The sequence below is a fragment of the Lissotriton helveticus genome, chromosome 7 (genome assembly GCF_964261635.1).
Source record: "Lissotriton helveticus chromosome 7, aLisHel1.1, whole genome shotgun sequence".
Lineage (NCBI taxonomy): Eukaryota > Metazoa > Chordata > Amphibia > Caudata > Salamandridae > Lissotriton > Lissotriton helveticus.
This window is the reverse complement of record NC_136068.1, coordinates 1,719,559,143-1,719,584,051: the sequence shown is the minus strand read 5'-3', so window position 1 is coordinate 1,719,584,051 and position 24,909 is coordinate 1,719,559,143. Positions and strand designations below refer to the sequence as shown.

The 24,909-nt window shown below is 45.5% G+C and overlaps 1 protein-coding gene across 1 annotated transcript in view; it reads left to right on the top strand.

Annotated features, from left to right (window-relative positions):
- Positions 1-24,909, top strand: part of HAUS5 (HAUS augmin like complex subunit 5) — a 264,940-nt gene that overhangs the window by 144,504 nt on the left and 95,527 nt on the right. The window contains exon 16 of the mRNA XM_078655427.1: positions 884-998. Within this exon, the coding sequence (XP_078511553.1) occupies positions 884-998 (115 nt within the window). The remainder of the gene's footprint in view (positions 1-883; positions 999-24,909) is intronic.

Genomic DNA, 24,909 nt, shown 5'->3' with positions numbered 1-24,909 from the left:
AAAGGCTGTCGAATGCTTTACAGAAAGAAGCATTGGCAGTCAGTAGGTTTAACCCTTTTAATGCAAGTGGCAACATTTCCTGCTTTGCCAATGATTGCATTGTTGAAACAAAATATACGCATCTTAAGGTTTTTCAAAACTGTACATTGAATTCAATGTTTTCAGTCTTTATAAATGGCCTGCTTTATTTTACAAATATCTTTCACTCTAAACCGAATTTTAAAAAACAACAAAAAAGCAAGAGTCATAGTTTAAGGGATAATGCTTGCCAACGCCTAACTTACGATAGGACTCAGAGCTGAAACATGCACCAGCCGTTTGTTCCTCTATAGTAGCTCAGTGAGCAGATTTATGGGCCGCAGGGAGAATACAGCTCAATCTCAGTCATGCTAGCTACACCTTCAGTCTCCAATACCATAGAGTGTGGGGTTCCGCAGACCAACAGGACACCCGAAGCGAAAGACCCCAGTGGTTAGATTTAGGGCCCACTAACTTCTGATTGCCCTGTGGCCATCTGACCCGAATTACTGACATTGCCCATTGTGCAGTTATCTTGTAATTGACCTGCCAAAGCTGACTGAGTCATTTCACTCACTACCACCTACATGCAATCTTTACTATGCATTAAAGCATCTGCTTTTGGAGACAGCCAATGCTTTGATATATTTGGTTATAAGAGATCAAAACATTCCACTTTTTCTGCAGAGTATTAAGGTTTGTTGGATTGATAATTACTGATATGTGTGAGAAGAATCAGTGAGATTTAAGAGAAGGTTAGTTGCATCACAGACTTCTTGGATTTCCTAACTGATGCTGGTGATCCATGTTGCAGTTTCTTGGTTGTTGTTACTGCGTTTTCTATTGCTTATGTTTTTTTGTGCAGGCTGCATCGTGTCCCAATACGAGAGCTGTCCATTTACAGATTGGACAGCCCACAAGCCCCAGGAGTCTATAACCTACGGGAGGTCTGTCAGATAGTTCGATTTCCTCCATATAAGGTTAGTATGGGAGATCCAGCGGCGAGTATTGCCCTTTTACTTGGTATTTAAGTCCTATCAAATGTTTCACATCAGTGTTTACATATTAGGGAGAATGCATTACGAGAACGTCAGAACATTTCATAGGCTCCTTACCAAAGTTAATCTCTAAGAATGTAATTCTCTCCCCATTTGTCAGCTTAGTCCTAGGTCGATTCTTATACAATTAGGGGCATATGTAGGTAGCCGTTTGCGATTCGCAAATGCCGAAATTCGGCGAACTTCGGCGTTTGCGAATCGCAAAACACATTTTGATATGTAGGTGCCACTTAGCAAAATAAGGAATCGCAAAAATTGTGATTCCTTATTTTGCTTAAAGCATTTAAGGAATCGCAATTTTGCGATTCCTTAAATGCTATGTAGGGGTGCTTTAAAAATTGCGATTTTTGCATAAGGAATCGTAAAATACCACCTACTTCAAGTAGATGGTATTTTGCGATTTCCTTCAAAAATGCATTTTTTTAAAAAATTCAAAGTGCCATGTGGCGCACAGACATGCCCTTAGGGCATGTCTGTGTGCCACATGTACTTACAGGCACATTCCAGGGGTGCAACAGGTGTCCTTTGGACACCCTGGCACCCTTGGAATTCCGATTCTCAAATTACTATTTTCACACAGAAAATCGCAATTTGAGAATGTATCCCCATTCATTCCTATGGGCCTTTTGGCCCATAGGAATGAATGGGATACTCATTCCTTAATTGCGATTCGCAATTTGCTAATCGCAAATAAGGAATGTTTAAGATTCGCAAAAAATTGCGACTTTTTACCTACATTCCAATTTGCTATTCTCAAATAGCGATTCCTTAAAAATCGCTATCTGGGAATCGCAAAATGGAAATTAACTACATATGCCCCTTAGTTCCCTTCATTTGATTAGTATTTCAGGGCATCAGGTGGTGATGGCACTCTGCATGTAGCGATACATTGTCTGGATTTGTCTGCTTTAGGGGCTGTCTGTTTTGGCAGCCCTCCTTTTCTGCAAGGGCTCCATATGAAATGTTGCAGTCACAACATATCGTCAGTCATGTGGTCCCTTTTATTGCTTTTTGTTAGGACCCACTCTGTGGTTTGAGTTGATTTCACAGGGCTGCTCAATCTCCTATTAGTGCATCCTCTACCCTTTGGTATTTTGTGTTGTCCCATGAATATAAACTAGACAACTGGGTGCTTTCATCACAAGCATATTTGTCTCCAAGAGGTTTTCCATTTAAATCCCTTCCAATGATTTATTTGGATCACTCCTTGTATCCTGCAAGATTACTTGCTTTAACCCTCTGTGAAAACCAGTCATTAGATGTTTTCATACTTGAATTGCTCCATAATAATCGGTTTAAGTTTAAATAATGTTTTTAACAGAAAGGACTTGTAGTTATAACTTCCAGTTTGTAGATTATGCACAATATGCTGTGTTGTTCCTACGAAAGGTGGGCGTGGTGTAGAACTTTGATTTTAAAGGCCGTAGACCTCTTGTGAGATTTGAATATCACAGGACATTAAATGGTTCCAGCATGGCGCTTAATGTGATCAAATCTCTGCAACAAGATAAGTGTCGATATTCGGAATTAACACTTATGGCGTTCCTAAAGTATAGGCCACTTTTGCGGGTGCATTGGGTAGGTTTCCTAGTCTATTCTGGTACTATGAGAGGTGTATAAGCTCTCTGACCACATGTACAACTAGTGTTTTACTTTTTCCTGCGATTAGAAAATCACAGGATATTTACCTCTCCAAGATGATACTTGGATACATCCGAAGTCCAGAACAGGAAAGAGCAATACATTCAGAACCTGTTATTCCTGGTGTTTTATAGCAAACACAAAGCTGAGAGGCCATGCAGGTGTTGAGATTAGCAGTGTATTCATCTATAGTAGGTAAGCGCTAAAATAAAGCATGATACACAAGGGCATTCAACATTTTATTCTCGAATGTCCTATGCGGTACGGTCAGACTCTTTTGGCTGCATTGGATTTCTTATGCTATTCTAGCATTGCCCTTGCGACATCTTATTTTAACAAGTACGTGGTCATTAAAGTCACAGCATGCATTTTAACCACATGTTTTTGATGACTTACTACATGTTTATGATTAGGTGATATCAGTTTATGGTTTGAGGATTACCATTGCACACAGACTTTGTAGCATTCACACAGCACCTAGTGGCACATGAACTATTTCTAAGATAATAATTATAAATATGATTTTTTTTATTAATATATCTGGAGTTGTTTTTGTTTAGATTAACATTTAATATTTGAAGCTTTCAGTTAACCCACTGTCCTAATAATAGTTTATTTTTCATTTCCGTTACAATTTTGTTTGCAAATTAAGGGAGTACGCGATGAGATTTGTAGTATACATTTATTTTAGTGTCAGGCGATTTACTTTAAACCCCCTGACGAAGGGCTCTTTCTGCCCCCAAAATGCATTTGGGGAACAGAAATTCATGTGTTAAAGGCACACAATTGTTTAGAAGCCTTATTGAATGAGTACATTTTTAACAAATTCATATGTGAAAAAGAAATATGGCATCCAAAGAAATAAATATGTAGTTGAAGGTTTGTGGAGATATGAACATGGTATGGAGCAAGAATACATGTTACATGAACATGGAGTGCAGTTCACCAAAAGGGGAAACTAACCAGCAATTGGGATGTGCTGTTGGTATTGAGGTTTGGGACTACACGACCAGAGTGGTTCACCCTTGGATTCACAGCAAAACTAAATAACATGCTTAATTTCAGATAGAACTCATGAGTACTGACATTTAAAAAGAATCGTTCGAGGGATCATTCTACATGCATACAGATTGATATCCCACCTTTGCCTCTGCACCCACAACACGATATTGCATGTTTTCACGCTGTTGCTTGCAAACGTTTTTAGTTTTGTCGTTGTCACAGAGACCTATTGCTTCCTTTGACTTTTGGGAGATGGCAAGAATTGCTGTAAAATCCATTCCAATCAAAGACCCTATTTGGGAATAAGGGCTAAAAACTATACAGGCACTGTCATTAGTCCCAGCTCTAGCACCAAGATTTGAGAAGTATAAGACAGCTGACAAAAGCCGGCTTGTGTTATAGGCCACACACCAGAGCAGACTTGGTAATTCAAGTGGCCCAGGGAAGATTACCTAACCAACCCAACATCTCTATATGCTGCGTCACTGGACAGCAACTCGGGGAAAATGGGTAATTTTTGGCTAATGTGTATGCTCTCTGGTAGCTATGTCCATTAAAGCAGCAAATACATTTGCCTATATCAGTTTCTATGACAGACAGACCGGGTCGCACAACTTACCGAATATTGATCTTAATCCGGGTGAGAAGAGGGAAGAGGCGAAGGCAATTCTGATCAAGGGGCAGAGAGCCACTTCAACTGTGGTAGATGCCACCATGGACATTGCAACTACAAGCTTCTGCCAGGAGTCCTCGGGTGTCGTGGATGGTTAAGGTGTGCATTCTTCTGGACAGGAATACATGCAATAAGGTTAAAAAAGGTAGCCTTTCAGAGTGAGCAACATCACAAGATGTTAACAGCTTGAAGACCTGAGCACCTCAAACAAATTCTCCATCTCACATGGTCCATTTAGCGACAGCAGTATTCACTGTTTTCCATTGTGGCAGTCGCTAGTTGTATCGTGGATGTGTTTTGTTGGCCACTCATTAGAATGTATCTAAAAACCTCCACAGTGCTCGCCAAAAAGTATGGTGCATCAGCTTCTTTGCCTCTTACTGTCAGAAATACTACCTGTGGAGAAAAAGTAGGTCCTAGAGTCTCACCCAGATCCCAATGCAATAAAATAATTCTACCTCACTTTTTTACCTGTTCAGCAAGAAATTAGGATAATGAATGCCTTTTCAGGCAACTGAACAAGTCCCTTCCCAAGCAGTTATTTTGGGTAAGCATGTTGCAGGCAATTCTGTTTCTGATTAAGGCAGGAGAATTTCTGGTGTCCACAGCTCTCCAAGGTGCAGATCTCCACATCTTGTTCTAGCCCAAGTGCCGCAAATCACCTTCAGTTCAAGGAGCTGGATGCCACTATCCAGGCTAAAAGTAGCACCATTAATTTTCATCTAGTGCATGAATCCAGGTGCAGCCGCCTTATAGTGACATCGGCTTCAGGTATTTCTGTAACTGAAAAACTGGTTGATTAAAGGCAACTCTTATTTGACGTCTGTGAAATCCACCAACACCAGTCTGAGCCCATTTCACAAACTGGGATTTTCTCTAAATTAAAGTTGAGTGATTCATTCCGTGGTTATTAATTTCTATTAGTTATTGTTGGTTATTGGAATTAGTTATATGCTCTCAAGGAACTATTTCATGCATTTACTCCAGTTTCCTTGTGATAGATTAAATTAATAGGACCCAGATGTGATCATTAGTGTGAGTTCATGCACATGATTGGTGTGATGAATAGGTGAGATTATTTATTGTTAGGTTTCAGGGATATAGTTTCAAAGGAGAATTTAGGATGTATGAGTTGAGGGCAATTTGATGGAATACATTGATAGAGCATAATGCAAATTGGTATTCAGTGTATAGTAAACTACACTCTGATTGGAGCAGTAAGGCATGCAGAGGGTGGAGGCTAAGAAGAGAGACATTCTATAGAAAGGAATGACAGAGGACACCTGTTTTCTGTAAGTCTACAGGCCAGCTTACCCAAAGTTCCGCTGCTCATGGTTGTAGGAAACTGGGCTTTTGTTGCAGTTGTGCTCCCACTTTTTGAACCTTTTTTTAGCTACTAGATGTTTTTTTCGACTGACCATGCACTAAGGCTTGCTAACCAGACCTCCGTGGCAGCACTCCTTTAAAACAAGGTAATGTCTAATAGTGCTACAATTGGCTAAAGGCTTTAGCCCCCCCTGTAGGTCCCTAATAAATGGTACCTAGGGTGTGGGTTTTAAAGAGGATCCCTAAGGGCTGCAGCATATCTTATGCCACCTTAAGGGACCCCATACAAATTCCACACAGACTGCCGTTGCAGTCTGCGTGACATGGTGAAACCATTAGGGAAAACATGACATAAGACACTCCTGTCTGTCATGCCAAAGTCACTGCATCTAATTTATGCAAGCCACTCCTACAACAGGCCTTTGAGCCCTAAAGCGAGGTGCATTATATTTTATGTGATTACATATCTGCATGAGCAGATATGCCCCCTGTGATTTCTAGTTCTATTACTAGATACTGTAAGTGAGCAGGTCTGCACTGGTCAAAATGAGTTACCCCGCTGCATAATGGCTTCACTGAAACCTATTGTGTTTGCTATCAAACACCCCTTATTAATAAACCCATATTGATTCCAATTATGGATTTATTCATACATACACCCAGAGGGTACCTTAGAGGTACCCCCTGAACCCAGCTAGTCCTCTAGTGTGCTCACCGACTGGTCCAGTCCAGCCTGCCACCACAGACTAGTTTCTGACCCCGCTTCCCCCTTCCCCCCCCCCCAAGGAGGTGAGAGCCCCACAATGCCTGCTCTGGCAGGGGGTGTTTACACCTCCTCCAAGCAGGATGACTGGTGATCTGCATATCCTTTCTCGGCTGGACTACGGGAGTGCTCTGCTGCTTGGAGTGAATCAGGCTGAGGCCACTAGGCTTCAGATTGTGCAGAATGCTGCTGCACGGGCCATTGTAGGCCTTCCGAGACGTTGTTCTGTCTCCCCTGTCCTGACCTCCCTTCATTGGCTTCCGGTCAGACAGAGAATTAAATTTAAGGCCCTCTGTCTGACATTTAAGATTCTGAAGCTTTCCTCTCCCCCTGCTCTTGCTGGCCTTATCTCGCCGTATGTTCCCACCCGGTCTCTCAGGTCTGAATCTCACCATCTGGCGATTAAACCTAGGTTCAGACTGAGTAGGATGGGTGGACGCTCTTTTCGTGTCTTGGCGGCGGATCTATGGAACTCTCTCCCTGTGCACATCCGTGCCTTGGATAGCCTAACTTTTTTCAGACGCGCCATTAAGACTCACCTTTTCGCTTCTGTTTCTTGATTTTTCTTCTTTTCAGCTTTGACCTGTTGTGTTGTGGTATCTGATCAGGCGCCAGGACGCCCCTTCGCTGGGGCAGCTGTGCGCCGAATAAAAGTTATTAACATAACATAACATAACATATCAAGGCAAGAGGCTTCAAAGGGCTCTGCTGCCTTTGATATTTGGCCTAAGCCTTCCCCAGATGGGGAAATGCCTCCACCTGCCCTTGGTCCATCTGGCACCAGGAGAGGTGGGAAATGTAGCTAAACAGGAGGCGTATTGCACTGCCAGGCTGGACACACCATTGGGTTGAGCAGCCTGAAGTGAACAGGACGTTAGAAATTCCACCATCTTGTGTGTGGTTGAATTAGGAATTCTGAGACATGGTGATGCCCACTCCCCAAAGTAAGTGGTCATCTAGGGGGTGTAGTAACCCCAGGGGTAAGTAGCCATTGACTAATATCCCTCACTCACGTTAACACCCCTAAATTGAGTCTTTACACCAGAGCTTCTGATTTCATGGACCAAAAGAAGTGGACTGAATCATTTGCTGACCTGAGAACAGAGGAGTACAACTGACTTGATGCCAACCCTGCCTGCTACACCCGACCCTCATGGAGAAACCGACTCGTCCTGCTGCTGTGCAGACTCCAAGAACCCAGAGAGCTGCCAGTGCTTCGCCAATCACCAAAGAAACTCCCTTTGAGTAGAGTAGCTGCTCCCCTGCAGCAGCAGTCACCAAAGAAGCAAGGTCTGGCTTACCGTCCTCCCACCTAACAGGACTACCGATAGACGCAGCTGCCCAGGAAGAGGTCACCAGGCTTCTAGAGATCAGATTTGTGTCCTCTCCCAAATGTGGAGACGCCAGGACCGACCAGAGCTGCATAGTACCAACACCTGAAGTCCCAGACTCTTTGCAGCAATCAAAGCTAGCCATGTCCAGTCCGGACACCAACTCTGGGGAAAACCAACCTGCATGTCAAGGGACTTCAAGGACAGTGAGACCAACACAAAGAGTGGGCCAGCTGTCCTGTTTGCCTCCTCCTGCAGAACCAAAAACAAAGAAGTGAGCCTCCAACCGCTGCCAGTCGCCACCTCAAAGTACCTCTGTATCCGAGTCCGAGGGAGGTGACGCACGGGGTCCTGAGACCCACAAGAGACGCAGTCGCTGTTTGCAACCTTTTTCTGCAGGTCACCTCCAACTGTGAGACTCCAGCACCGAACCATACGCCAAAACACACCACTGCACCTGATCCCTACAGCATGAGGAGAAGTGGACTACTGCTGTCTCTAGCTATCCTGGCTGAAGACGGCTGATAGCCAGAAACCGGTCCTAGGATGCATGATTCTGGTCCAGGGAAGGCATGGCTTCGCAGTTCGGTCTGGACTCTTCCATGAGGCACATGGTCATGACTGATTTGCATATGGCCATGTCTGAACTGGTGTGGTGTGGTGAGCAAAATAACGATGGATTAAACCCAGATCTGTGACTGGGGGTGAATGTTTTGCCATTGTGCAACATTCCGTCCATCACCTTGTGTGTTTTGCTGTTCACCCTATGTGGGAAGGGTATGCCCAGACATGAGTCCCGCGTTCACTACGCCACTGGAGTCAAGCTATCCTGGCTGAAGACGGCTGATAGCCAGAAACCGGTCCTAGGATGCTTGATTCCGCTCCAGGGAAGACAGGTCTTGGCAGTTCAGTCTGGACTGTTCCCATGAGGCACATGGTCATGACTGATTTGCATATGGCCATGTCTGAACTGGGGTGGCATGGTTAGCAAAATAACGATGGATTAAACCCAGATCTGTGACTGGGGCTGAATGTTTTGCCATTGTGCAACATTCCATCCATCACCTTGTGTGTTTTGTCTCTATGTGCCCGACCATCTTCGGGGTCAACCCCTCCCCCGCCCTCCCCCTTCCCCCCCTGTGGGTTCCCCTGGACTGGTCCCCCAGTCCCAGCTTGCAACTTCTTTCCGACCTGAGTGTTCCCCATTGAAGTGAATGGGAACCCCGATGATGTACCACACCTCTGCACCTGGACGCCCAAAAGGCTCCGAGGTGACCTGTTGGTGTGGGCTTGTACCTTGCCCCATACTCACCTTAAGTCCAAAAGAACAGTCCAGTAAGTCACTGTTAAGTGACTGAATGCAGTACATGTTTTCCCCCCATAGGATGACATAACCGCTTCAAAAAATTGAACTGCTAACTTATAAAAACTGTAAAAATTTGGAAAGTACTTACTGATTCAGATTATCTTGGTATCTAAATTTATATAAAAGTGTGTGTTATTTTTATAACTTGGGGCCGGATTTCTTTAACTGTGCGTCTCTTGAATATGCCCAACTGCTTTGTGTTTCCCGGATATGCCAAACTGCTTGCCCACACTCCCTCAAAAGAGAGCATTTGGGGTGTCATTTGTGCCTCTGTTAACGAGCTGGTGTGTGATTGGACTCATTTTGGTCCCCTATATAAAGATCCAGCTTCCTACAACCGTAAACCCTGAATCCTAGAGCCAAGATCCAGTGTGCTTAAGCATGTGCTAGTGGAGTAGTGTGTGGCACATGGGTGTATGAGAGAGCCGTAGTGACACAGACCAGTGGGTTAAATTTTGGAAGCCATTGGCCTGTTCACTGGCACAAGATAAAGGTGTAGTTACTTTCCCAGGCAATGAAAGTGTATTGCTGACACTCCTAAAACTGGAGAGGGAGAACCCAGACACTGAAGTGAGGAAAGAGAAAACAGGCGTCCCCATGGAAATTGGATTTGAGCCTTCCTGGTACGTAAGGCTGCCAATTAGTCTTCCTGGAAATTCCATTTGGATGATTATAGGATGGGATTGTTGTCATGGTGTGAAGGGTCCTTAGACCCTGATCACTGTTAGAGGTGGCTGTTGATAGTTAAGGTAAAGGCTCCTCCCTCTTTAAGCCTTTTTTGTGGGTGCTCCAGCTCGGTCACAACTCTGCTGTGTTCAGCATCACTCAAGGCAAAGAATGAGTCTTGAAGGCAGCCTATGAAGGACACATGAAAAAGTCCCAACTCGCTTGGTTCTGAAAAGGCAGTCAGGGAATCCACATCACCTGTCCTCTGTGTAAAAGTGGCCTTGTTGTTTCAGATTGAAGTTCTCTTCAACCAAGAAGGGGGACTCCTCCGATTAGTCGGAGGAAATTGCATAACCAAGGGCTGGATGTGTGCCAGACAGGCACTTCCCCAGAGGTGAGGGGGCACCACCCGTAATCCAATCTTAAGTAACAATTGCTCAATTGTATTGAGATTTAAGGAGCCATGCCTCAGTGAGTGGGCAGCAAAGCACCAACCCAGCGTTAAGGATAGACTGTGTAAAGGGAATGTAGCAGTTTACCCTGTTGCAGAAGTCTATCCAACAGAGTCTTATAACTTGAGGAATCGACACGATTAAAAGTACTGATTAACATGTGCAGCTTTGTCTATGGAATCACATTACTGCCAAAGTGTGTCAGGCGGTCTCCGTGTGAGCTCCCCGTTAAGGTAATGGCGCTTGTGTGTCCAATTGTCTGGCATGACAAATTCAGGAATAGGTATCAGCCTGTGGCACCTGTTGTATGACTGTGACAGTGGGCGGTGTAACAGTGGGCGGTGTGACCGTATTACGCCAGTCCTGACCACCCGAAGGAAGTAGACTGCAATCCAGAGGTGCTACCCCTCTGACTAGAGAACCTAGCACTGCCTCAGATGTGCCTCGGAGCAAGCCCTTTTCCGAACATCAGAGGCTGTTGCCTTGTGTCAGTGTGTGCTGAAGGTAGCTCCTGCCAACCATGACGCTGTAGACGTCCACGCCCTATTGGGCTACTGTTGCTATGACCCAGGACTCTGCCAGGATGTGTGTTGCCATGTGAAGAGAACTGCCAATTGCCTCCATTCAGTGAGGACTCCACGTGACTAACCAAAGATTCACTGGAATGACCGAACCTAAAGGCTCCTTGTGGCCCGCCTGGACTGAATGATCTTTGGAGCCCAGCTTCTCACCTCCAACGGGACTGTCCTGTGCAAAAAGACCCTGCCCACCACCGCTGCTCCTCCACCTGCTGCAAGGTTCAAGGCGATCCCCCAAGCAGTACCACCACTGATGTGTGAAATTTAAATGAGCCTAGATCCCTGTGTGCTGAGAGAAGTGAAGGGAGAGTGCTGCGTCCATACTGCAAACTTCAGCTCATAAACCCTGAGATAAATGAAAGAGTGGGGAGAGTGTCTGGAGGCGGTGAAGTCCACTTTGAAGTCCTGTAACTCTGATATTTCAGCCTTATTGGAGTGTATAGTTTCTAATGGATACCTCTACCTGGAGGTTCTTCACCTGAGAACATCTACCAGGTGCCATATCTGGATCCAGAGAGTTAAGTTGCAGTGCTCCCTTGCGCAGCTCGGTAGCGTTGAACGTTCTTGTGCTGACTTGATACCACCCAAGAAGTGACAGAGCTGAGCCCCATATAAGCACCGCCTCTGCTCGCTGATATCAGTTCCTTTCTAGCCATGTCTTCTGAACACTGACCTGGAGCGTGGCTTCCACTGTGGTATAGTTCCTACTAACTTGTAGGAACTGCACATTTGTTGGACAACATAAACTAGGGGCTTGGTGCCTAGACTGATTCCAGACACCCCTGCAGGTTATTTTGGCCTAGAGATCAGCCAGCTCACAGTGCCACCGTAAGCCCCCCTAACCTTACCAGGGAGCGAATGGTTTCTGGCATCGACTGAACAGGACAACCCTGACCCCTCAGGGATCGTGGAAACGGTACAGAACCTTTCGCTTAGTCACTTGTGTTCACTTATTCTCAGAGAGGTATACAGAGAATATACAGTGGGACGTTTTCAATATATTTATTGAACCAGCGTTATTCTTGTATAAAATACGTGTGCTGCAATGATTAGTAGACCGAAGCAGATAAGTGATTATCGATCCTGGCAATATTCATTTGGATTAAGTGACATTCCTGAAGTACTGGGTTTTTCAGAACCGGTACTGAACCGGTAACCCAGCGGTGTCAGGGTACACCCTAAGACCCTAAGACTTCGGATTCTTCCTGATTAGACCACAGAAACTCAGAGTCTTCTAGGTGAAGTCAAAGATCGAATTTATTGGCTGCAACCAAGTAACAGGTATCCTAGAAGTACAACACGGTGAATATTCTCAGGAGACTGCTCAATCTTACAAAGCCAGTCTTCTCTTTTTATACAAAATATTATGCTTCAGGCAAACATTCTTAGGTTTACAGTTGACCATTCACATATTTTCACTACAAAGAAAAAGCAGAGTCATGATGACAAGCCCACATTTCAGTTTGTCCAGTCCACAACAAATTACCTGGCAAGGCCCAACATTTTCATCAGATATCGGTGGACCCCCAATAAAAATGGGCACCTCCTCCTCGTAAAGCAAGTCATAAAGTAGGAAACAGGGACAGGTGTGTGCAAGATTAGGCGTGGTTTGTGTGTGATGAAAGGTTTATGGCATGTTGTGCCTTGATGCTATCTCGTTCGGCCACTGGGAGAGGAACTGCCCGAACAGGTTTGGCCTTGGGCAGTGGAGTCAGCTTGCCCAGGTCAAAGAAAAGTCAAAGAAGGTGTACGTGTCCTTCAGGAACAGTGTTTGGCCTTAATTCATTGGCCTATGTGAGGGCAACTCACAAAATGGCTGCCGTACACAAAATGGAACCCAAGGGTTCAGGACGAAAACTACGATTTCAAGGTGAAATAGTCACTTGAATATGACGAAAAACGCTTGTACATTGTTTACTAGTCATTCTCGGTCTTCTGATCTAAAAATCGTCATGATACGATTATGTTTATAACACGGGTCCAGAATTTTAAGTACTACAAACCCTCCTTTTGCCCTTACGTAGGCAATAACCTATACTCATGCTAATCTGAGTCCAGGTCTATATTCCTAAAGTCATTGAGATGTTGCTGTAGCATCATCCTATTACTTAGCTCGTCCCTTGATACAGGTTTCCTTACACATGATGTAGCACATAGGCCACATATTGCAGGAGCACACTGCACGCACAGACAGAACAGGAAAAGAATGGCTAAAATCATCCCAACGACCATAAGAATTTTCCATCCCCAGGCGGATATCAGTTCCCAGAACCATCCCATAAATGACCAATCTCCTTTATCCACATGAATAGATTCGGAAATCTTATGCAGTTTGGAGATGGCCTGGTACACTGTTGGAGCTTTATCTGGAATGAAAACACAGCAACTCGATTGGATCAATTTACATACCCCACCTCGGTCTGCAAGTATGACGTCTAACACGACCCTGTTCTGAAGGGTCATAAGACGATCCGACTGGAGCTCAGCAGTCAAGTTACTAAGGGCACCGGCAGTTTCAACTACGGTGGATTCAACCACCCTTGTCAATTGCCTAAGGTTCCTGCTGTTAACCATGGGTCCCCAGAACGCTAGAAAACCCCTCACGAAGTCTCCAAATTCTTGTTCTGCAGTGTCCTCTTTGCTGAAGACACCTCTAACTATCCTTGTCTTATGGTAATCTGCCGCAGCTGTGTAGGTGGGAGGCAACAGGAACGAAACAAAGCATGTGCCTGAAAAGTCAGGGGGCAACCATGTATAGGCTCTATCATGGCAGATGAAATAGGTACCCTTAGTTGCTAAAAACGAAGGGGAAGTCTGAGACGCAAAAACATACGTCTCAGTACAGATACTTTTCCCTAACTGAGCTCTGGGATTCTTGCCAATACCTTGCAGACATAAGTGACCCTGATGGGGTACTATCCAAATCGGGGAAGATCTCTTAGCTTGCTGTTTCTCACTCAGAGTAACTCCATATCCGGTCACGTTCTATTATATATACTAGTGTCTCTTCCCTCGGGATAGTCTCATAGGAGATATCTTCCTTAACCATGTCTACTATACCCTTAACTAGAGCACTATTCTTAGGATTATCTTCCACAGAACGTAGGGGGTAGGTCTCATGTGCATAGATGAACATTGTTCTGTGTGCCCACACAGAACCATTGTGGCTGAAAGGCAGGACCAGATAAGGGATACCCTTATCCGTTGTGTGAGGCATAAGACCACACACCCAACAGTTAGTAGTGTTCATTACTAGTTGGTGTTGGTGCAAAAGCTGAACGAAGGAGTTATTAATAAACTCTAATCTCCTAGCGGATTCATGTTCAGGAAGAGGTTGAAAAGAATGTGAGGAAATAGTAGTAGGAGGAGGTATGGGCGATGAAGTGGGTGTAAGTGTAACTCGAAAAGAGAATAAAACATATCCTATGAAAAACATAATTACACTGAATAACATGAAAATGCACAATATCAAAAAGCTTTTCTTGGTCATCATTTTACATATTCTGCTTTTAAAATTCATTTCTTTGGCAGGTCTCTCCATCTCGAAAAACTCCATCCTCTCTAATATGCTGCTCGCGATGGTTGGGTGTTCTATGCTAAGGAATGCTTCTGTCAGTCCAGGGCAACTCCCTTAGACCGACCAGAACTGTCGACCTAACGTCTCCAGCTGCACCCCAAAGACTTTGGGCAACCGCGACCCTACAGCGGAACCCGGATGGTGGTTCGAAGAACAAAAATAAAAAAGTTTCTCAGATGGGAGAGCTGCACTTTCAAAAATAGCAAAGAAAAGGAATATCTTTATTTGTCCATAGTTCTCGGCCTCAGATTATATCTTTTCTTCCCGGTTACTGTTTGATCTTGAAACAGGAGTTCAGGCTCTGCAGTGTCCAATCGAATTGACGGCGGCACAGCTTTTTGCAAGAGATTGTCACTTTCTTGTTCGGAAATTGTTCCTTTTATACGTGCATCGCTAAAAGGCAGAAAACGAGGCACAGTTTCAGTCTCTGAGTCAGCGACACCCTCCTGGACCCACCGGTCGTACGGCAGAGGCAAAGGCACCCTCTTGCAATGTACACCGTGGATCCAGTGCTTCTTCCCTTCTACTCGAACGGCTGATCTTGTTGAGAGAAGTACTAGGTGAGGGCCGGTCCACCTGGGCTGGTCATTCTTTGTGCGCTGAAAATTTTTCACCAGCATCCAGGATCGATGTGATGACCTGGAGCTTCAGAGGCTTGAGGCAGAGTTTCGTGAACCTGTTGGTGTAAAACACGCAATTTAGCCGTCAATTCGTACAAATAGTCAAGCAAAACAGGGTGTTCGATTTCACTAAACTTTGTGGGCCTTGGCACTCCCCATATGTTGGCCGGGCGGCCGAAAACTATCTCATATGGACTAAGTCCCACTCGCGAATGCACAGTCATTCTTGTTGATAGGAGGGCCAAAGGCAGAGCGTCAGGCCATTTAAGACCAGAGGTTGCTTGAATCTTGGCCAATTTTAGTTTTAATGTGCCATTGTAGCATTCTACTAGTCCAGCTGATTGGGGGTGATTTGCAGCGTGGAATTTCTGTTGGATGCCTAGCCCTTCACATACTTTCTTCATCACTCGACCCACAAATTCACTCCCATTGTCACTCCAGACCATTCTCGGCATTCCAAATCTAGGGAAGAACTCTTTCACGAGGGGGGGGCACTAGAGGGCGCACTAGCAGTATGGCCGCACCGATGTGAGGCTCCTGCTGCCTGGATTAAAAATCCGATATTTATCCTGAAATTCCGCCACCCGTGCTCGACCTGGCCACGCTGCCCCATGAAAGATACCTCGCTGAGGCTTCGGTGAAGATTTCAGGGCTCCTCCACCCTCCTCTCCGGTATTGCGCTATCAGGAAGTTTCGGCCGGTGCGGAGCTGTGGACCTGTTTTGACCGCTGGCGGGGCTGGCGACCTACGAGAGACCGCGGCTTACCACGAGGCAGGTAGGCCCCACAGACTGCTGGTCCGCGCGGCATCCTCGATCGGCCCTGCTTGCATACAGGACCATAAGGTGCCCCTAAAAACAAAGCAAAAAGACTGGTGGTGTATTTGCCCCTGGGAATTGAGCGCCGAAATATCCCGACACGCTGCTTCTGCTGGAGACGCTGCGCAGCTTGACAACGGCTGAAGGGACTGGCGGCCATTTCGTGCAGGGGGAGCTGATAGACGCCGCTGCGGAACCATCCCCTGCTGACTATGTTCCCTGGATACTAGCATTCACAGATTGCAAACGGAGCGACTGGTAACTCCTAGTGAGTTCTGTGCGTTGCATGCGATCCCATTTGCCTTTTGCGCCCGAATTGAGATAAGCGGGGGTCGCCGGGGGATCAGAGTGGAGCCGTTGACCTCAGACAGCGGACTCATCCTGCACCCTCAGCCTTGGTGACAGGAGCTGTGAAGCTGAATGTGCCTGCATTTCTGGGGCCACTGGGACCTTGCCCCACTGCGACTGCAGCGCGGACTGCTCTAAATGCCGGCCTGCCCTACTAGGACCTGGAGAGTCGCCAGTTTGCCACGACCTTCCCGGTTCGGCTAGATCTGCTGCTTGTCGGCGCCTACTTGCTGGTGCTAGTACTCTTCCTAATTGCTAACCCCTCTACGTGCATTGAGAAATGCCTGTCGGCGTGAGGTGTACCTTCGCAGCTTAGACCCGGACTACGGCCCGCGACGCTAATTTCCTCCCAAATTGCCTGGTGGGCCTTGGCTTCGGCGGGCGGCTGCTGATCGTGCCTGCTTCGCCCTCTTCCTGCACTGAGGATCCATCACTGAGCTGACCCGATATCGATATACCTGGTATTGGCATAGGGCTGCCCTCCCACTGCCCGGCCACTCACTGCCACTTCACGTGAAAGTGTTTACTAGGGAGCTGGGCCGGCTCGCTTTGCGCCGTTTTCGACCCGATACTTGCCCATTGCGAAGGACATTTCCTATCCTCTGCTTCGCATACCTGCAAACGACTGACCATGGGCAAACCGGACAATAGGCAGCCCAAACTGTCGTTCGATCCAGCTCTGACCAAAAAAGGACTGCGCAACACGCAGGAAGCGGGGAGCTCCAACACCGTTGCTGGGATGGACTCGGACACCAACCCTGTCGCCCCCGACTTTCAGCAGATGATGCACGAAATGCGGCAGGGGTTCGCTACTATAGTTGACAAGGTTGACAGGATGTCATCAAGAATGGACGCCATGGTACACAAATTGGATGCGCATGAGGAGCGCATCACGGCAACTGAGCAGCGCATATCCGACCATGATGACACGACGGCCACCCACACGACACAACTTGCAAGAATGGACAACGTGCTGCGGCTCATAGCCGCTAAAAATGAGGAGTTGAAAGCCAGAAGTCGTCGCAATAATATCCGCGTAATTGGAGTTCCAGAGACTACCAACACAGGACTCATGGAGGATTATGTGGAGAAAATACTGGTCGCGGCGGTTGGCCCTGAGGCCTTCTCCAAGCAATTTATTGTTGAACGGGCTCACCGATCACTTGGCCCTTGGCCTGCTACCGGGACACCACCGCGACCCATTATTGCCCGCCTTCTGAATTATCGGGACCGTGATGCTGCACTGCGGGCAGCTCGCACCAACCGTACTTTATCCTGTGATGGGGTACAGTTCTCCATCTATCCGGACTTCACCCCGATGGTGCAGGAGCAACGGCGTAAATTCTTGGACGTAAAGAAAAAACTAAGGGCACTACAAATTGACTATGCGTTGCTCTACCCCGCCAAATTGAGAATAACACATCAAGCACGTCAGCATTTCTTTACTAACCCTCAGCAAGTGAAAGATTTTATTAAGAAACTTAAACGGGAACGAGCGGAGAATAAACATTGTGGTGATGACAGACAAGACGACTTTCATTCGGCCAATGAAGATGAATGACACTGGATAATGAATACTTGACTGCTGTACTGTTCTTTAAATGCCCATTCCGGATTCCCCTGTTGGGCCCTGGTTATGTTGGACACTTCACGTGTTACTGAGGTCGCTGGAAGAGCGCTGGACTATGGTGGTAAGGTATTCCAGGCACCCCCTCCCCACTACCTCTGATGTGCTTTGGGTGGCTGGGCAGGAAGAGGCACGAGGAGTGGGGAGTGGCTGAGTGCGCTACTAGACTGCACCCCGAAGGGTATACCCCATGGTGTTTCTTTTCTACAATAATCCAAATGTTGGGAAGTTTAGATGTAGTTCAAGGGAGGGGGGGGGATGGGATTTCTGGCGAGTTTGGGTTGCTTCAGTGGGTGGCGGGTGGGTGCACTTGTATGGCAGTGCAGTGGAAACTTGGTGCGAGCCTCCTTAACTGTCTAGACCTATTGGTCGCAATGTTTACAACTCTCCAATGGCAGTGTATGTCCGGGTGCGCTCAAGATGTTACAGTAGCTACTTGCTTTCTTTTTACCATGTATGCCTATATGTCCAACAATATGCCACTTTTCTGTATGATCAATGCGACTGGACTCTGCTGGGCAGTTGAGAGATGGCGCATTGCGCATTCCGATGTCACACTTTTTGCAATGATTTGGTTATTACTGTCCAAAACTCTGCAGGGCAAGATGGTAGAGTGGCGGCTGGGCGCACGAAGAGTACTAGCACAAACTACACTGTATGTCTTTGATGTTTTGAAGGCTCTTGAAGCCACGTTATTGGGGTTTGGGTGAGATGAGGGTGGGGAGGGGGGGACTGTTTGGTTGAGTTGTTTCGTTCAAGCATCACTTGCGAAATCTACTGATAACTCACTTACAATAGATACGGTTAGATTCGGGCGTTGTGTGCGAGATGTTATTCTCGCGGTGCAAATTACACATACATGCGACATATAACTCATAGACGCTGCTCTGCGGGTCATGCTTTCCCTCATGGTGCCTACACAAGGGCTATTGGCAATGGATTCGTCAGGTGATAGGACTCCACGCTACTCATGGGTGACACTGACCTAAATGTCTTGACGTGAAATGTTAGGGGGCTAGGGGATCCCAGGAAAAGGCGGCAAGTTCTATCTTACCTTGATCGCCATTCGATACATATAGCCCTTCTACAGGAAACACACTTCAGACCACAGGCTATTAATACGTTTGCTAGTAGATGGGCAGCCCATACCGTATTCTCGTCTTACTCAACGTATGCTCGAGGTGCGGCGATTCTGGTGCGGAAAGGCACGCCCTTTGTTATGGCAGGCTCCACAATAGACTCTCAGGGGCGCTACTGCCTGCTATGGGGGAGACTGGGTCACATTGCGGTCACATTGATTTGCTGCTACGGACCTAACATAGACGACCCGGGGTTCTTTGCTGGGCAATGGGCGGCTATAGTGGGGACGGGACCTCAACACATACTTTGGGGAGGAGATTTTAAACGACACTAGACCCTACCCTGGATAGGTCACACCCTGCCCCGCAACACTACACTGAAGCGCGTGCGGAATTACGCGCGGTGATCACGGACTATAGTCTTATTGACGCTTGGAGACGCATCCACGTTAACACGAAAGAAGGCACACACTTTACTGCACATGCGCGCTCATGGGCCAGACTTGACTTTATATTACTGACGTCCCACCTCTTTACCTCACTTACTCGTGCACAACACCTACCGAGGACTTACTCGGACCACTCCCCTGTCAAAATCACTTTCCGCTCAGCGGACCTAGGCCCCCCCTCCACTTCTTGGCGGATGCAACCCTCACTATTGCTTGACACCACCTTTCAGGAGGAACTTAGAGATGAATGCTTAGACTTCTTCAGGAGAAACAAAGACTCGGTTAACGATGTGGAAACTATTTTTCCCCGGCGAAAGGCCGGGGAAAGCTTTAGCGGCCACGGTTAAACTGATGCGAACGCCAAACATGATAATAGAACTTGAGGGCCTGGACGGTGTGGTGGTGCGGGACACTGCACAAATCCTCAATTCCTTTGTATCCCACTACGGTACACTGTACACCTCCTCCAGAGTAGGAGGATTGCAGCTGCAGGACTACTTGGCTGATATTTCTTTAGGCTGGCTTAGCGATGCCCAACGGGCTTTCCTTAGTGCGCCTTTTGAGCTAGATGAAGTGAGGGACGCAATAATGGGTATGCAATCCGGAAAAGCCACTGGCCTTGACAGGATTCCGATAGAATTTTACAAAACCTATATTGATTTCATGGCTCCGGTGTTGCGCGAGGTGTATGAGGATGCCCTTGAGGTGGGCCGTCTACCGCCCTCTATGAGAGTTGCACTCATTACTTCACTGCTTAAGCCTGGTAAACCAGCGAATAAATGTGACTCATACCGCCCACTCTCCTTGCTAAATTGTGATGTCAAGGTAGTAGCCAAACTGATTGCTAATCGTATCAGCCTTCTGCTTCCCACTCTGATACTCCCTGATCAATCTGGATTTGTGCCAGGTAGGGCCACGTCTCATAATTTGCGTACCTTTTTTACAATCCTCAACTCAGTGCATGAGGACCTACCCATGGCTGCTATATTTCTCGATGCTACTAAAGCATTCGATTCCCTGGAATGGGACTATGTGTTTAGCATCTTGGAGAGGATGGGCTTTCCAGTGATCTTCATTTCCTGGATTCGGCTCCTTTATGATCGCCCTGTTGCCAAACTCCTTATAAATGGTAGACTGTCTGAGGCATTCCCCATCACCAGGGGGACCAGACAGGGATGTCCCCTTTCACCTCTCCTCTTCGCGATAGCCACGGAGCCTCTAGTCGCAAAGCTGCGACAACGTCATAACGACATTCATAGAAAAATTGCGCCTTGAGGTATTATTTTATCTCATTGAGTCTTTTTATCACATGTCATATATATGTACACTTACTCCAAAGAACATCAGAAAACGTGGTATTTCAATTCAGAACTTTTATATCATATCTGAAATCAATATATTTATTTAAGTTTTTTATAAATAAGGCAACACAAAAACACTACTACATTCAGTAAATTCCTAGTAGTGTGTTACACCGTTGGTATAATATGTACAAACCATATATACACATAGAATGCTACTGAAAATACAGTCAGCTCAGTCCATCACTCTCTTTTTTACAAATCCTGTTGTTGGTGATTCCTAACCCAAAACGGTGCCTGGGCGTCGACGTTTCGGTCTCTACTGTATAAATCACACCAAGACCATCATCAGGACTACTGTTGCACAAAATATCTACAAAGAAATATATACAATATGTACAATCAGTCTCTTTATATCCACATTCCAATGTCCAATATATTTAATCGTCTGCTGACATTAAACCATCACCTCACCCGGTGTGACAGAATATATAAAAACCACTACCTGGCTTAATACTCACTGAAAAAATATATCCTCTCAAAAATATTCCCTCTGCAGTATCCAGATCCCGCTGTGGTTTTTCCACTATTGTAAATTTAGTACAACTATCGCCCTAAAACCGGTGCAGAAAAACATGAAACAACCAATCAATAGAACCACAGGCCACATCTATTCCACTTATAACTGCTTATACTGCTTACCTTGATTTAAATCTAAGAGCGTACTTCAAAACGCGAGTCCACAATTCGACTCCGTGTGCATAAAGTATTACCTAAAAGACACAAGCAAGGAGGGCTACCGTCACACTCCTATCTCGTTTATTCCGGGCATCTTCTGTTAACTAAAAGACAGCTGAAAGACAGCGTTTCTACTCACTCGTATGCACCGCCATTGACGGGACCCATCCTCGTCACTTTCACTTCGCGTCTGATCACAAACGCGCAAGCTAGGATAACAATCTTTCCGTGAAGTGCGCGCATGCGCATACGCTCAAAAAATGCTAGAAACTGCAGTGGCCATTTTAGAAAGGGCAATGTTGCCTACTGATTCGTACAACTTTCTATGTACCAAGTGTTCCATCACCACACCAGGACTAAAACAACAATTATTAAAAACATACAGGAATTCTCTCATCTTAATTTCATAAACCTGCTGTTAACATGCTAATAGGCAAGCGTTCCTCACCTAGAGGGACCACTGTTAAAGACTATATACAAAACACATTTCCTATGTTACATCACGCACGTAAGCAACACAACTGAGACTTAAAGGGTTGCAAGATTGTGCCATTCCACAAATTGATTCAATCCGTGTTCCACTGTTCTACTCGTCCATATCCATTTGTTCTCTTTTAATGTCAGCAGACGATCCACATTGGTCCTTCTTTTTGAACCCTTTACCACTTCCAGCACAAACCACTTCATGTCTTTGGGACCATGTGACTTCTGAATGTAATGCTCTACTAATGGTGCCGTCAGTACCTTACACCTAATTCGTGATTGGTGTTGTGATATTCTCTTTCTAATTTCCTGTGTGGTCTTTCCAATATACATCAGGCCACACGGGCATTCGATACAGTAAATGACATTCCTTGTCATACAATTTGAATGATGTTGCAGCATTACTTGTTTGCCATTCAGAATGCAGGATTTTGTCCTGGCAGTGGTATCACATACAGCACATTGTCCACAAGGGTAATGTCCCACAATAGGGGCCAAACCCCATTGGTTCTGGATAGTGTTCACACATGGTTCCCTGTATGTTTTAACCAAATGATCCCGTAAATTCCTGCCTCTCTTAAAAGCAAAACGGGGAAAGCTCAGTTGTGGTTCCAATTTCTGTATTAGATGCCAGTTCTTAGATATAATTCTTTTGATTTGGCTAGACTCTGTACCAAAGGTAGTGACACATGCTATTGTGTTTTCAGCCTTCTCTTTGGCTATATTCTCAGTCAATAGTGCTCCACGGTCATAATACCAAGCCCGCTTAAGGGCCCGTTTCACCATTCTGTATGGATATTCTCTGGCGCCTAATTTCAATTGGAGGATTTTAGCTTCTCTGAAATAATCCTCTTTTCGTGTACAGTTACGTTTAATTCTTAAAAATTGGCCAAAGGAGAGATTGTCCCTTAAATTCCTGGGGTGATGACTAGAGTATTTCAACAGAGTGTTGCGAGATGTAGGCTTCGTGTACAGATTAACCACTAGACTACCGTTGTCATTGATTACTTGTAAATCTAGGAAATTTATCCGCTCATTGCTTTACTCAATCGTAAATTGTAAGTTATTATTTTGTTCATTGAGCCAAGCATGAAATGATAATAGGTGATCATGGCTTTAGTTTTGTATCCAACAAGTGCTCGCGCAGTTGGATGGTGCTGGGAATTGAAACTGCGCTAAAGCACATTGATAAACTCAAACAAGAAATAACAGATTTGGAAAAACAAGTTAGGGAAGACCAAACTGTTACTGATGCTGAGGAGTTCCTAAAGAAATTAGAGTTGCAGATAGCTGATTTCTTAAAAAATAACATTCTAAAAAAAAACAGAGAAATTACAAAAAGATTTAAAGTATTATTCAAAGGAACGCACCTATCCCTACCTCAAGAAAGAGTTTTTTCAACAAGGTCAGACACATTGGGCTCCTAAACAATTAACATTTTCGGATACAGCTTCGTCAAATTCAGACGACAGCACTAACCGAACAGGGGGTTCTAACCAAGGCTACAATAGAGGACAAGGTCGAGGCCGTTTTTTAGGGAGGGGCCAGACACCACCACGGGGACGAGCACGGGGAGGATGCAGGGGTCAATACAGGAATCCATATACCCCGGGGTTCCGACAAACCAGGAACAATTATTACGAGTGGTGAGAGAGATGGAGACAACTGTAGCAGATGAGGTTGAGAATCCTATGCTGGAGGTGGTGCCTATTTTTAATCTCTCTAGTCATGAACTTACGAGACAAGAATTAGAACTCTTGAGCCATGGTTTGTCATATGTGCCCACCAATAGGAATGACCATTTTACAACACAGATGGAAATACACAGGTTTTTCCGTACGTTACGCTTGAAACATTTCTTCAGCAAAACTTTGACTATTAATGAGTCCCATAATGTGACGGGTCTACGGTGTCCTTCAACGTTTTACCCCTCGAACAACCTAATGCCTAAAGAGCTACTAACGTTTGAAAATACAGTTCTGGTTGAGCTGGACCAACTTTTCAATAATAAGAGGAGGTTTGTAAAGTATAACTTCAGTAGGGAACAACATGAGATACTACAGGCATTGTCTAAACGTGATGACATTTATATTAAACCCGCTGATAAAGGGGGCAGCATAATAGTACAGGATAAGGCAGATTATGAGAGGGAGGCTTTACGCCAACTAAACAATGACCTACATTATACCAGACTGAGAGGAGATCCCACAGAAATGATAAGGAAAGAAATACTTGCAACAAGTAAAGAGGGCCTGGAGGGAATGTGGCTAAGCCAGAAAGAATTTGAATATCTAAACAAGAATGAGTTCACTATTCCGGCATTCTACATACTCCCCAAAATTCATAAGAACTCTACACACCCCCCAGGAAGACCCATTGTGGCGGGGTGTGGGTCGATTTTGCAACCTTTGGCGGAGTATGTAGACCATTTTATAAAACCCTTTGTGCCACTGACTAAATCTTACACTAAAGATAGTATCAGTGTAATAAATGCCCTGGAAGGGATGCCATTTGATCCGGACAAGAATATCCTAGTTACCATGGATATTGAGAGTTTATACTCTAATATCCCTCAGAATGAGGCTTTAAAAGTTCTTGAGAAAGTGTTAGAAACCCAGACACGTCCCACACAGGTACCAGTGGAATTTGTCATTAAATGTGCCAAAATAGCCCTTGAGCGTAATTACTTCTTATTTAAGGAAGACTTCTTTGGCCAACGTAAAGGAGTGGCAATGGGGGCAATTTTTGCCCCGGACATAGCGGACCTATACGTGGCAGATTTTGAGGATAAAATTATCCACAATAATAATCCCTTCGAGACTCATATCAAACGATACCTAAGGTATATTGACGATGTGTGTTTGATTTGGGAAGGCTCTGAGGATCACCTATTATCATTTCATGCTTGGCTCAATGAACAAAATAATAACTTACAATTTACGATTGAGTATAGCAATGAGCGGATAAATTTCCTAGATTTACAAGTAATCAATGAC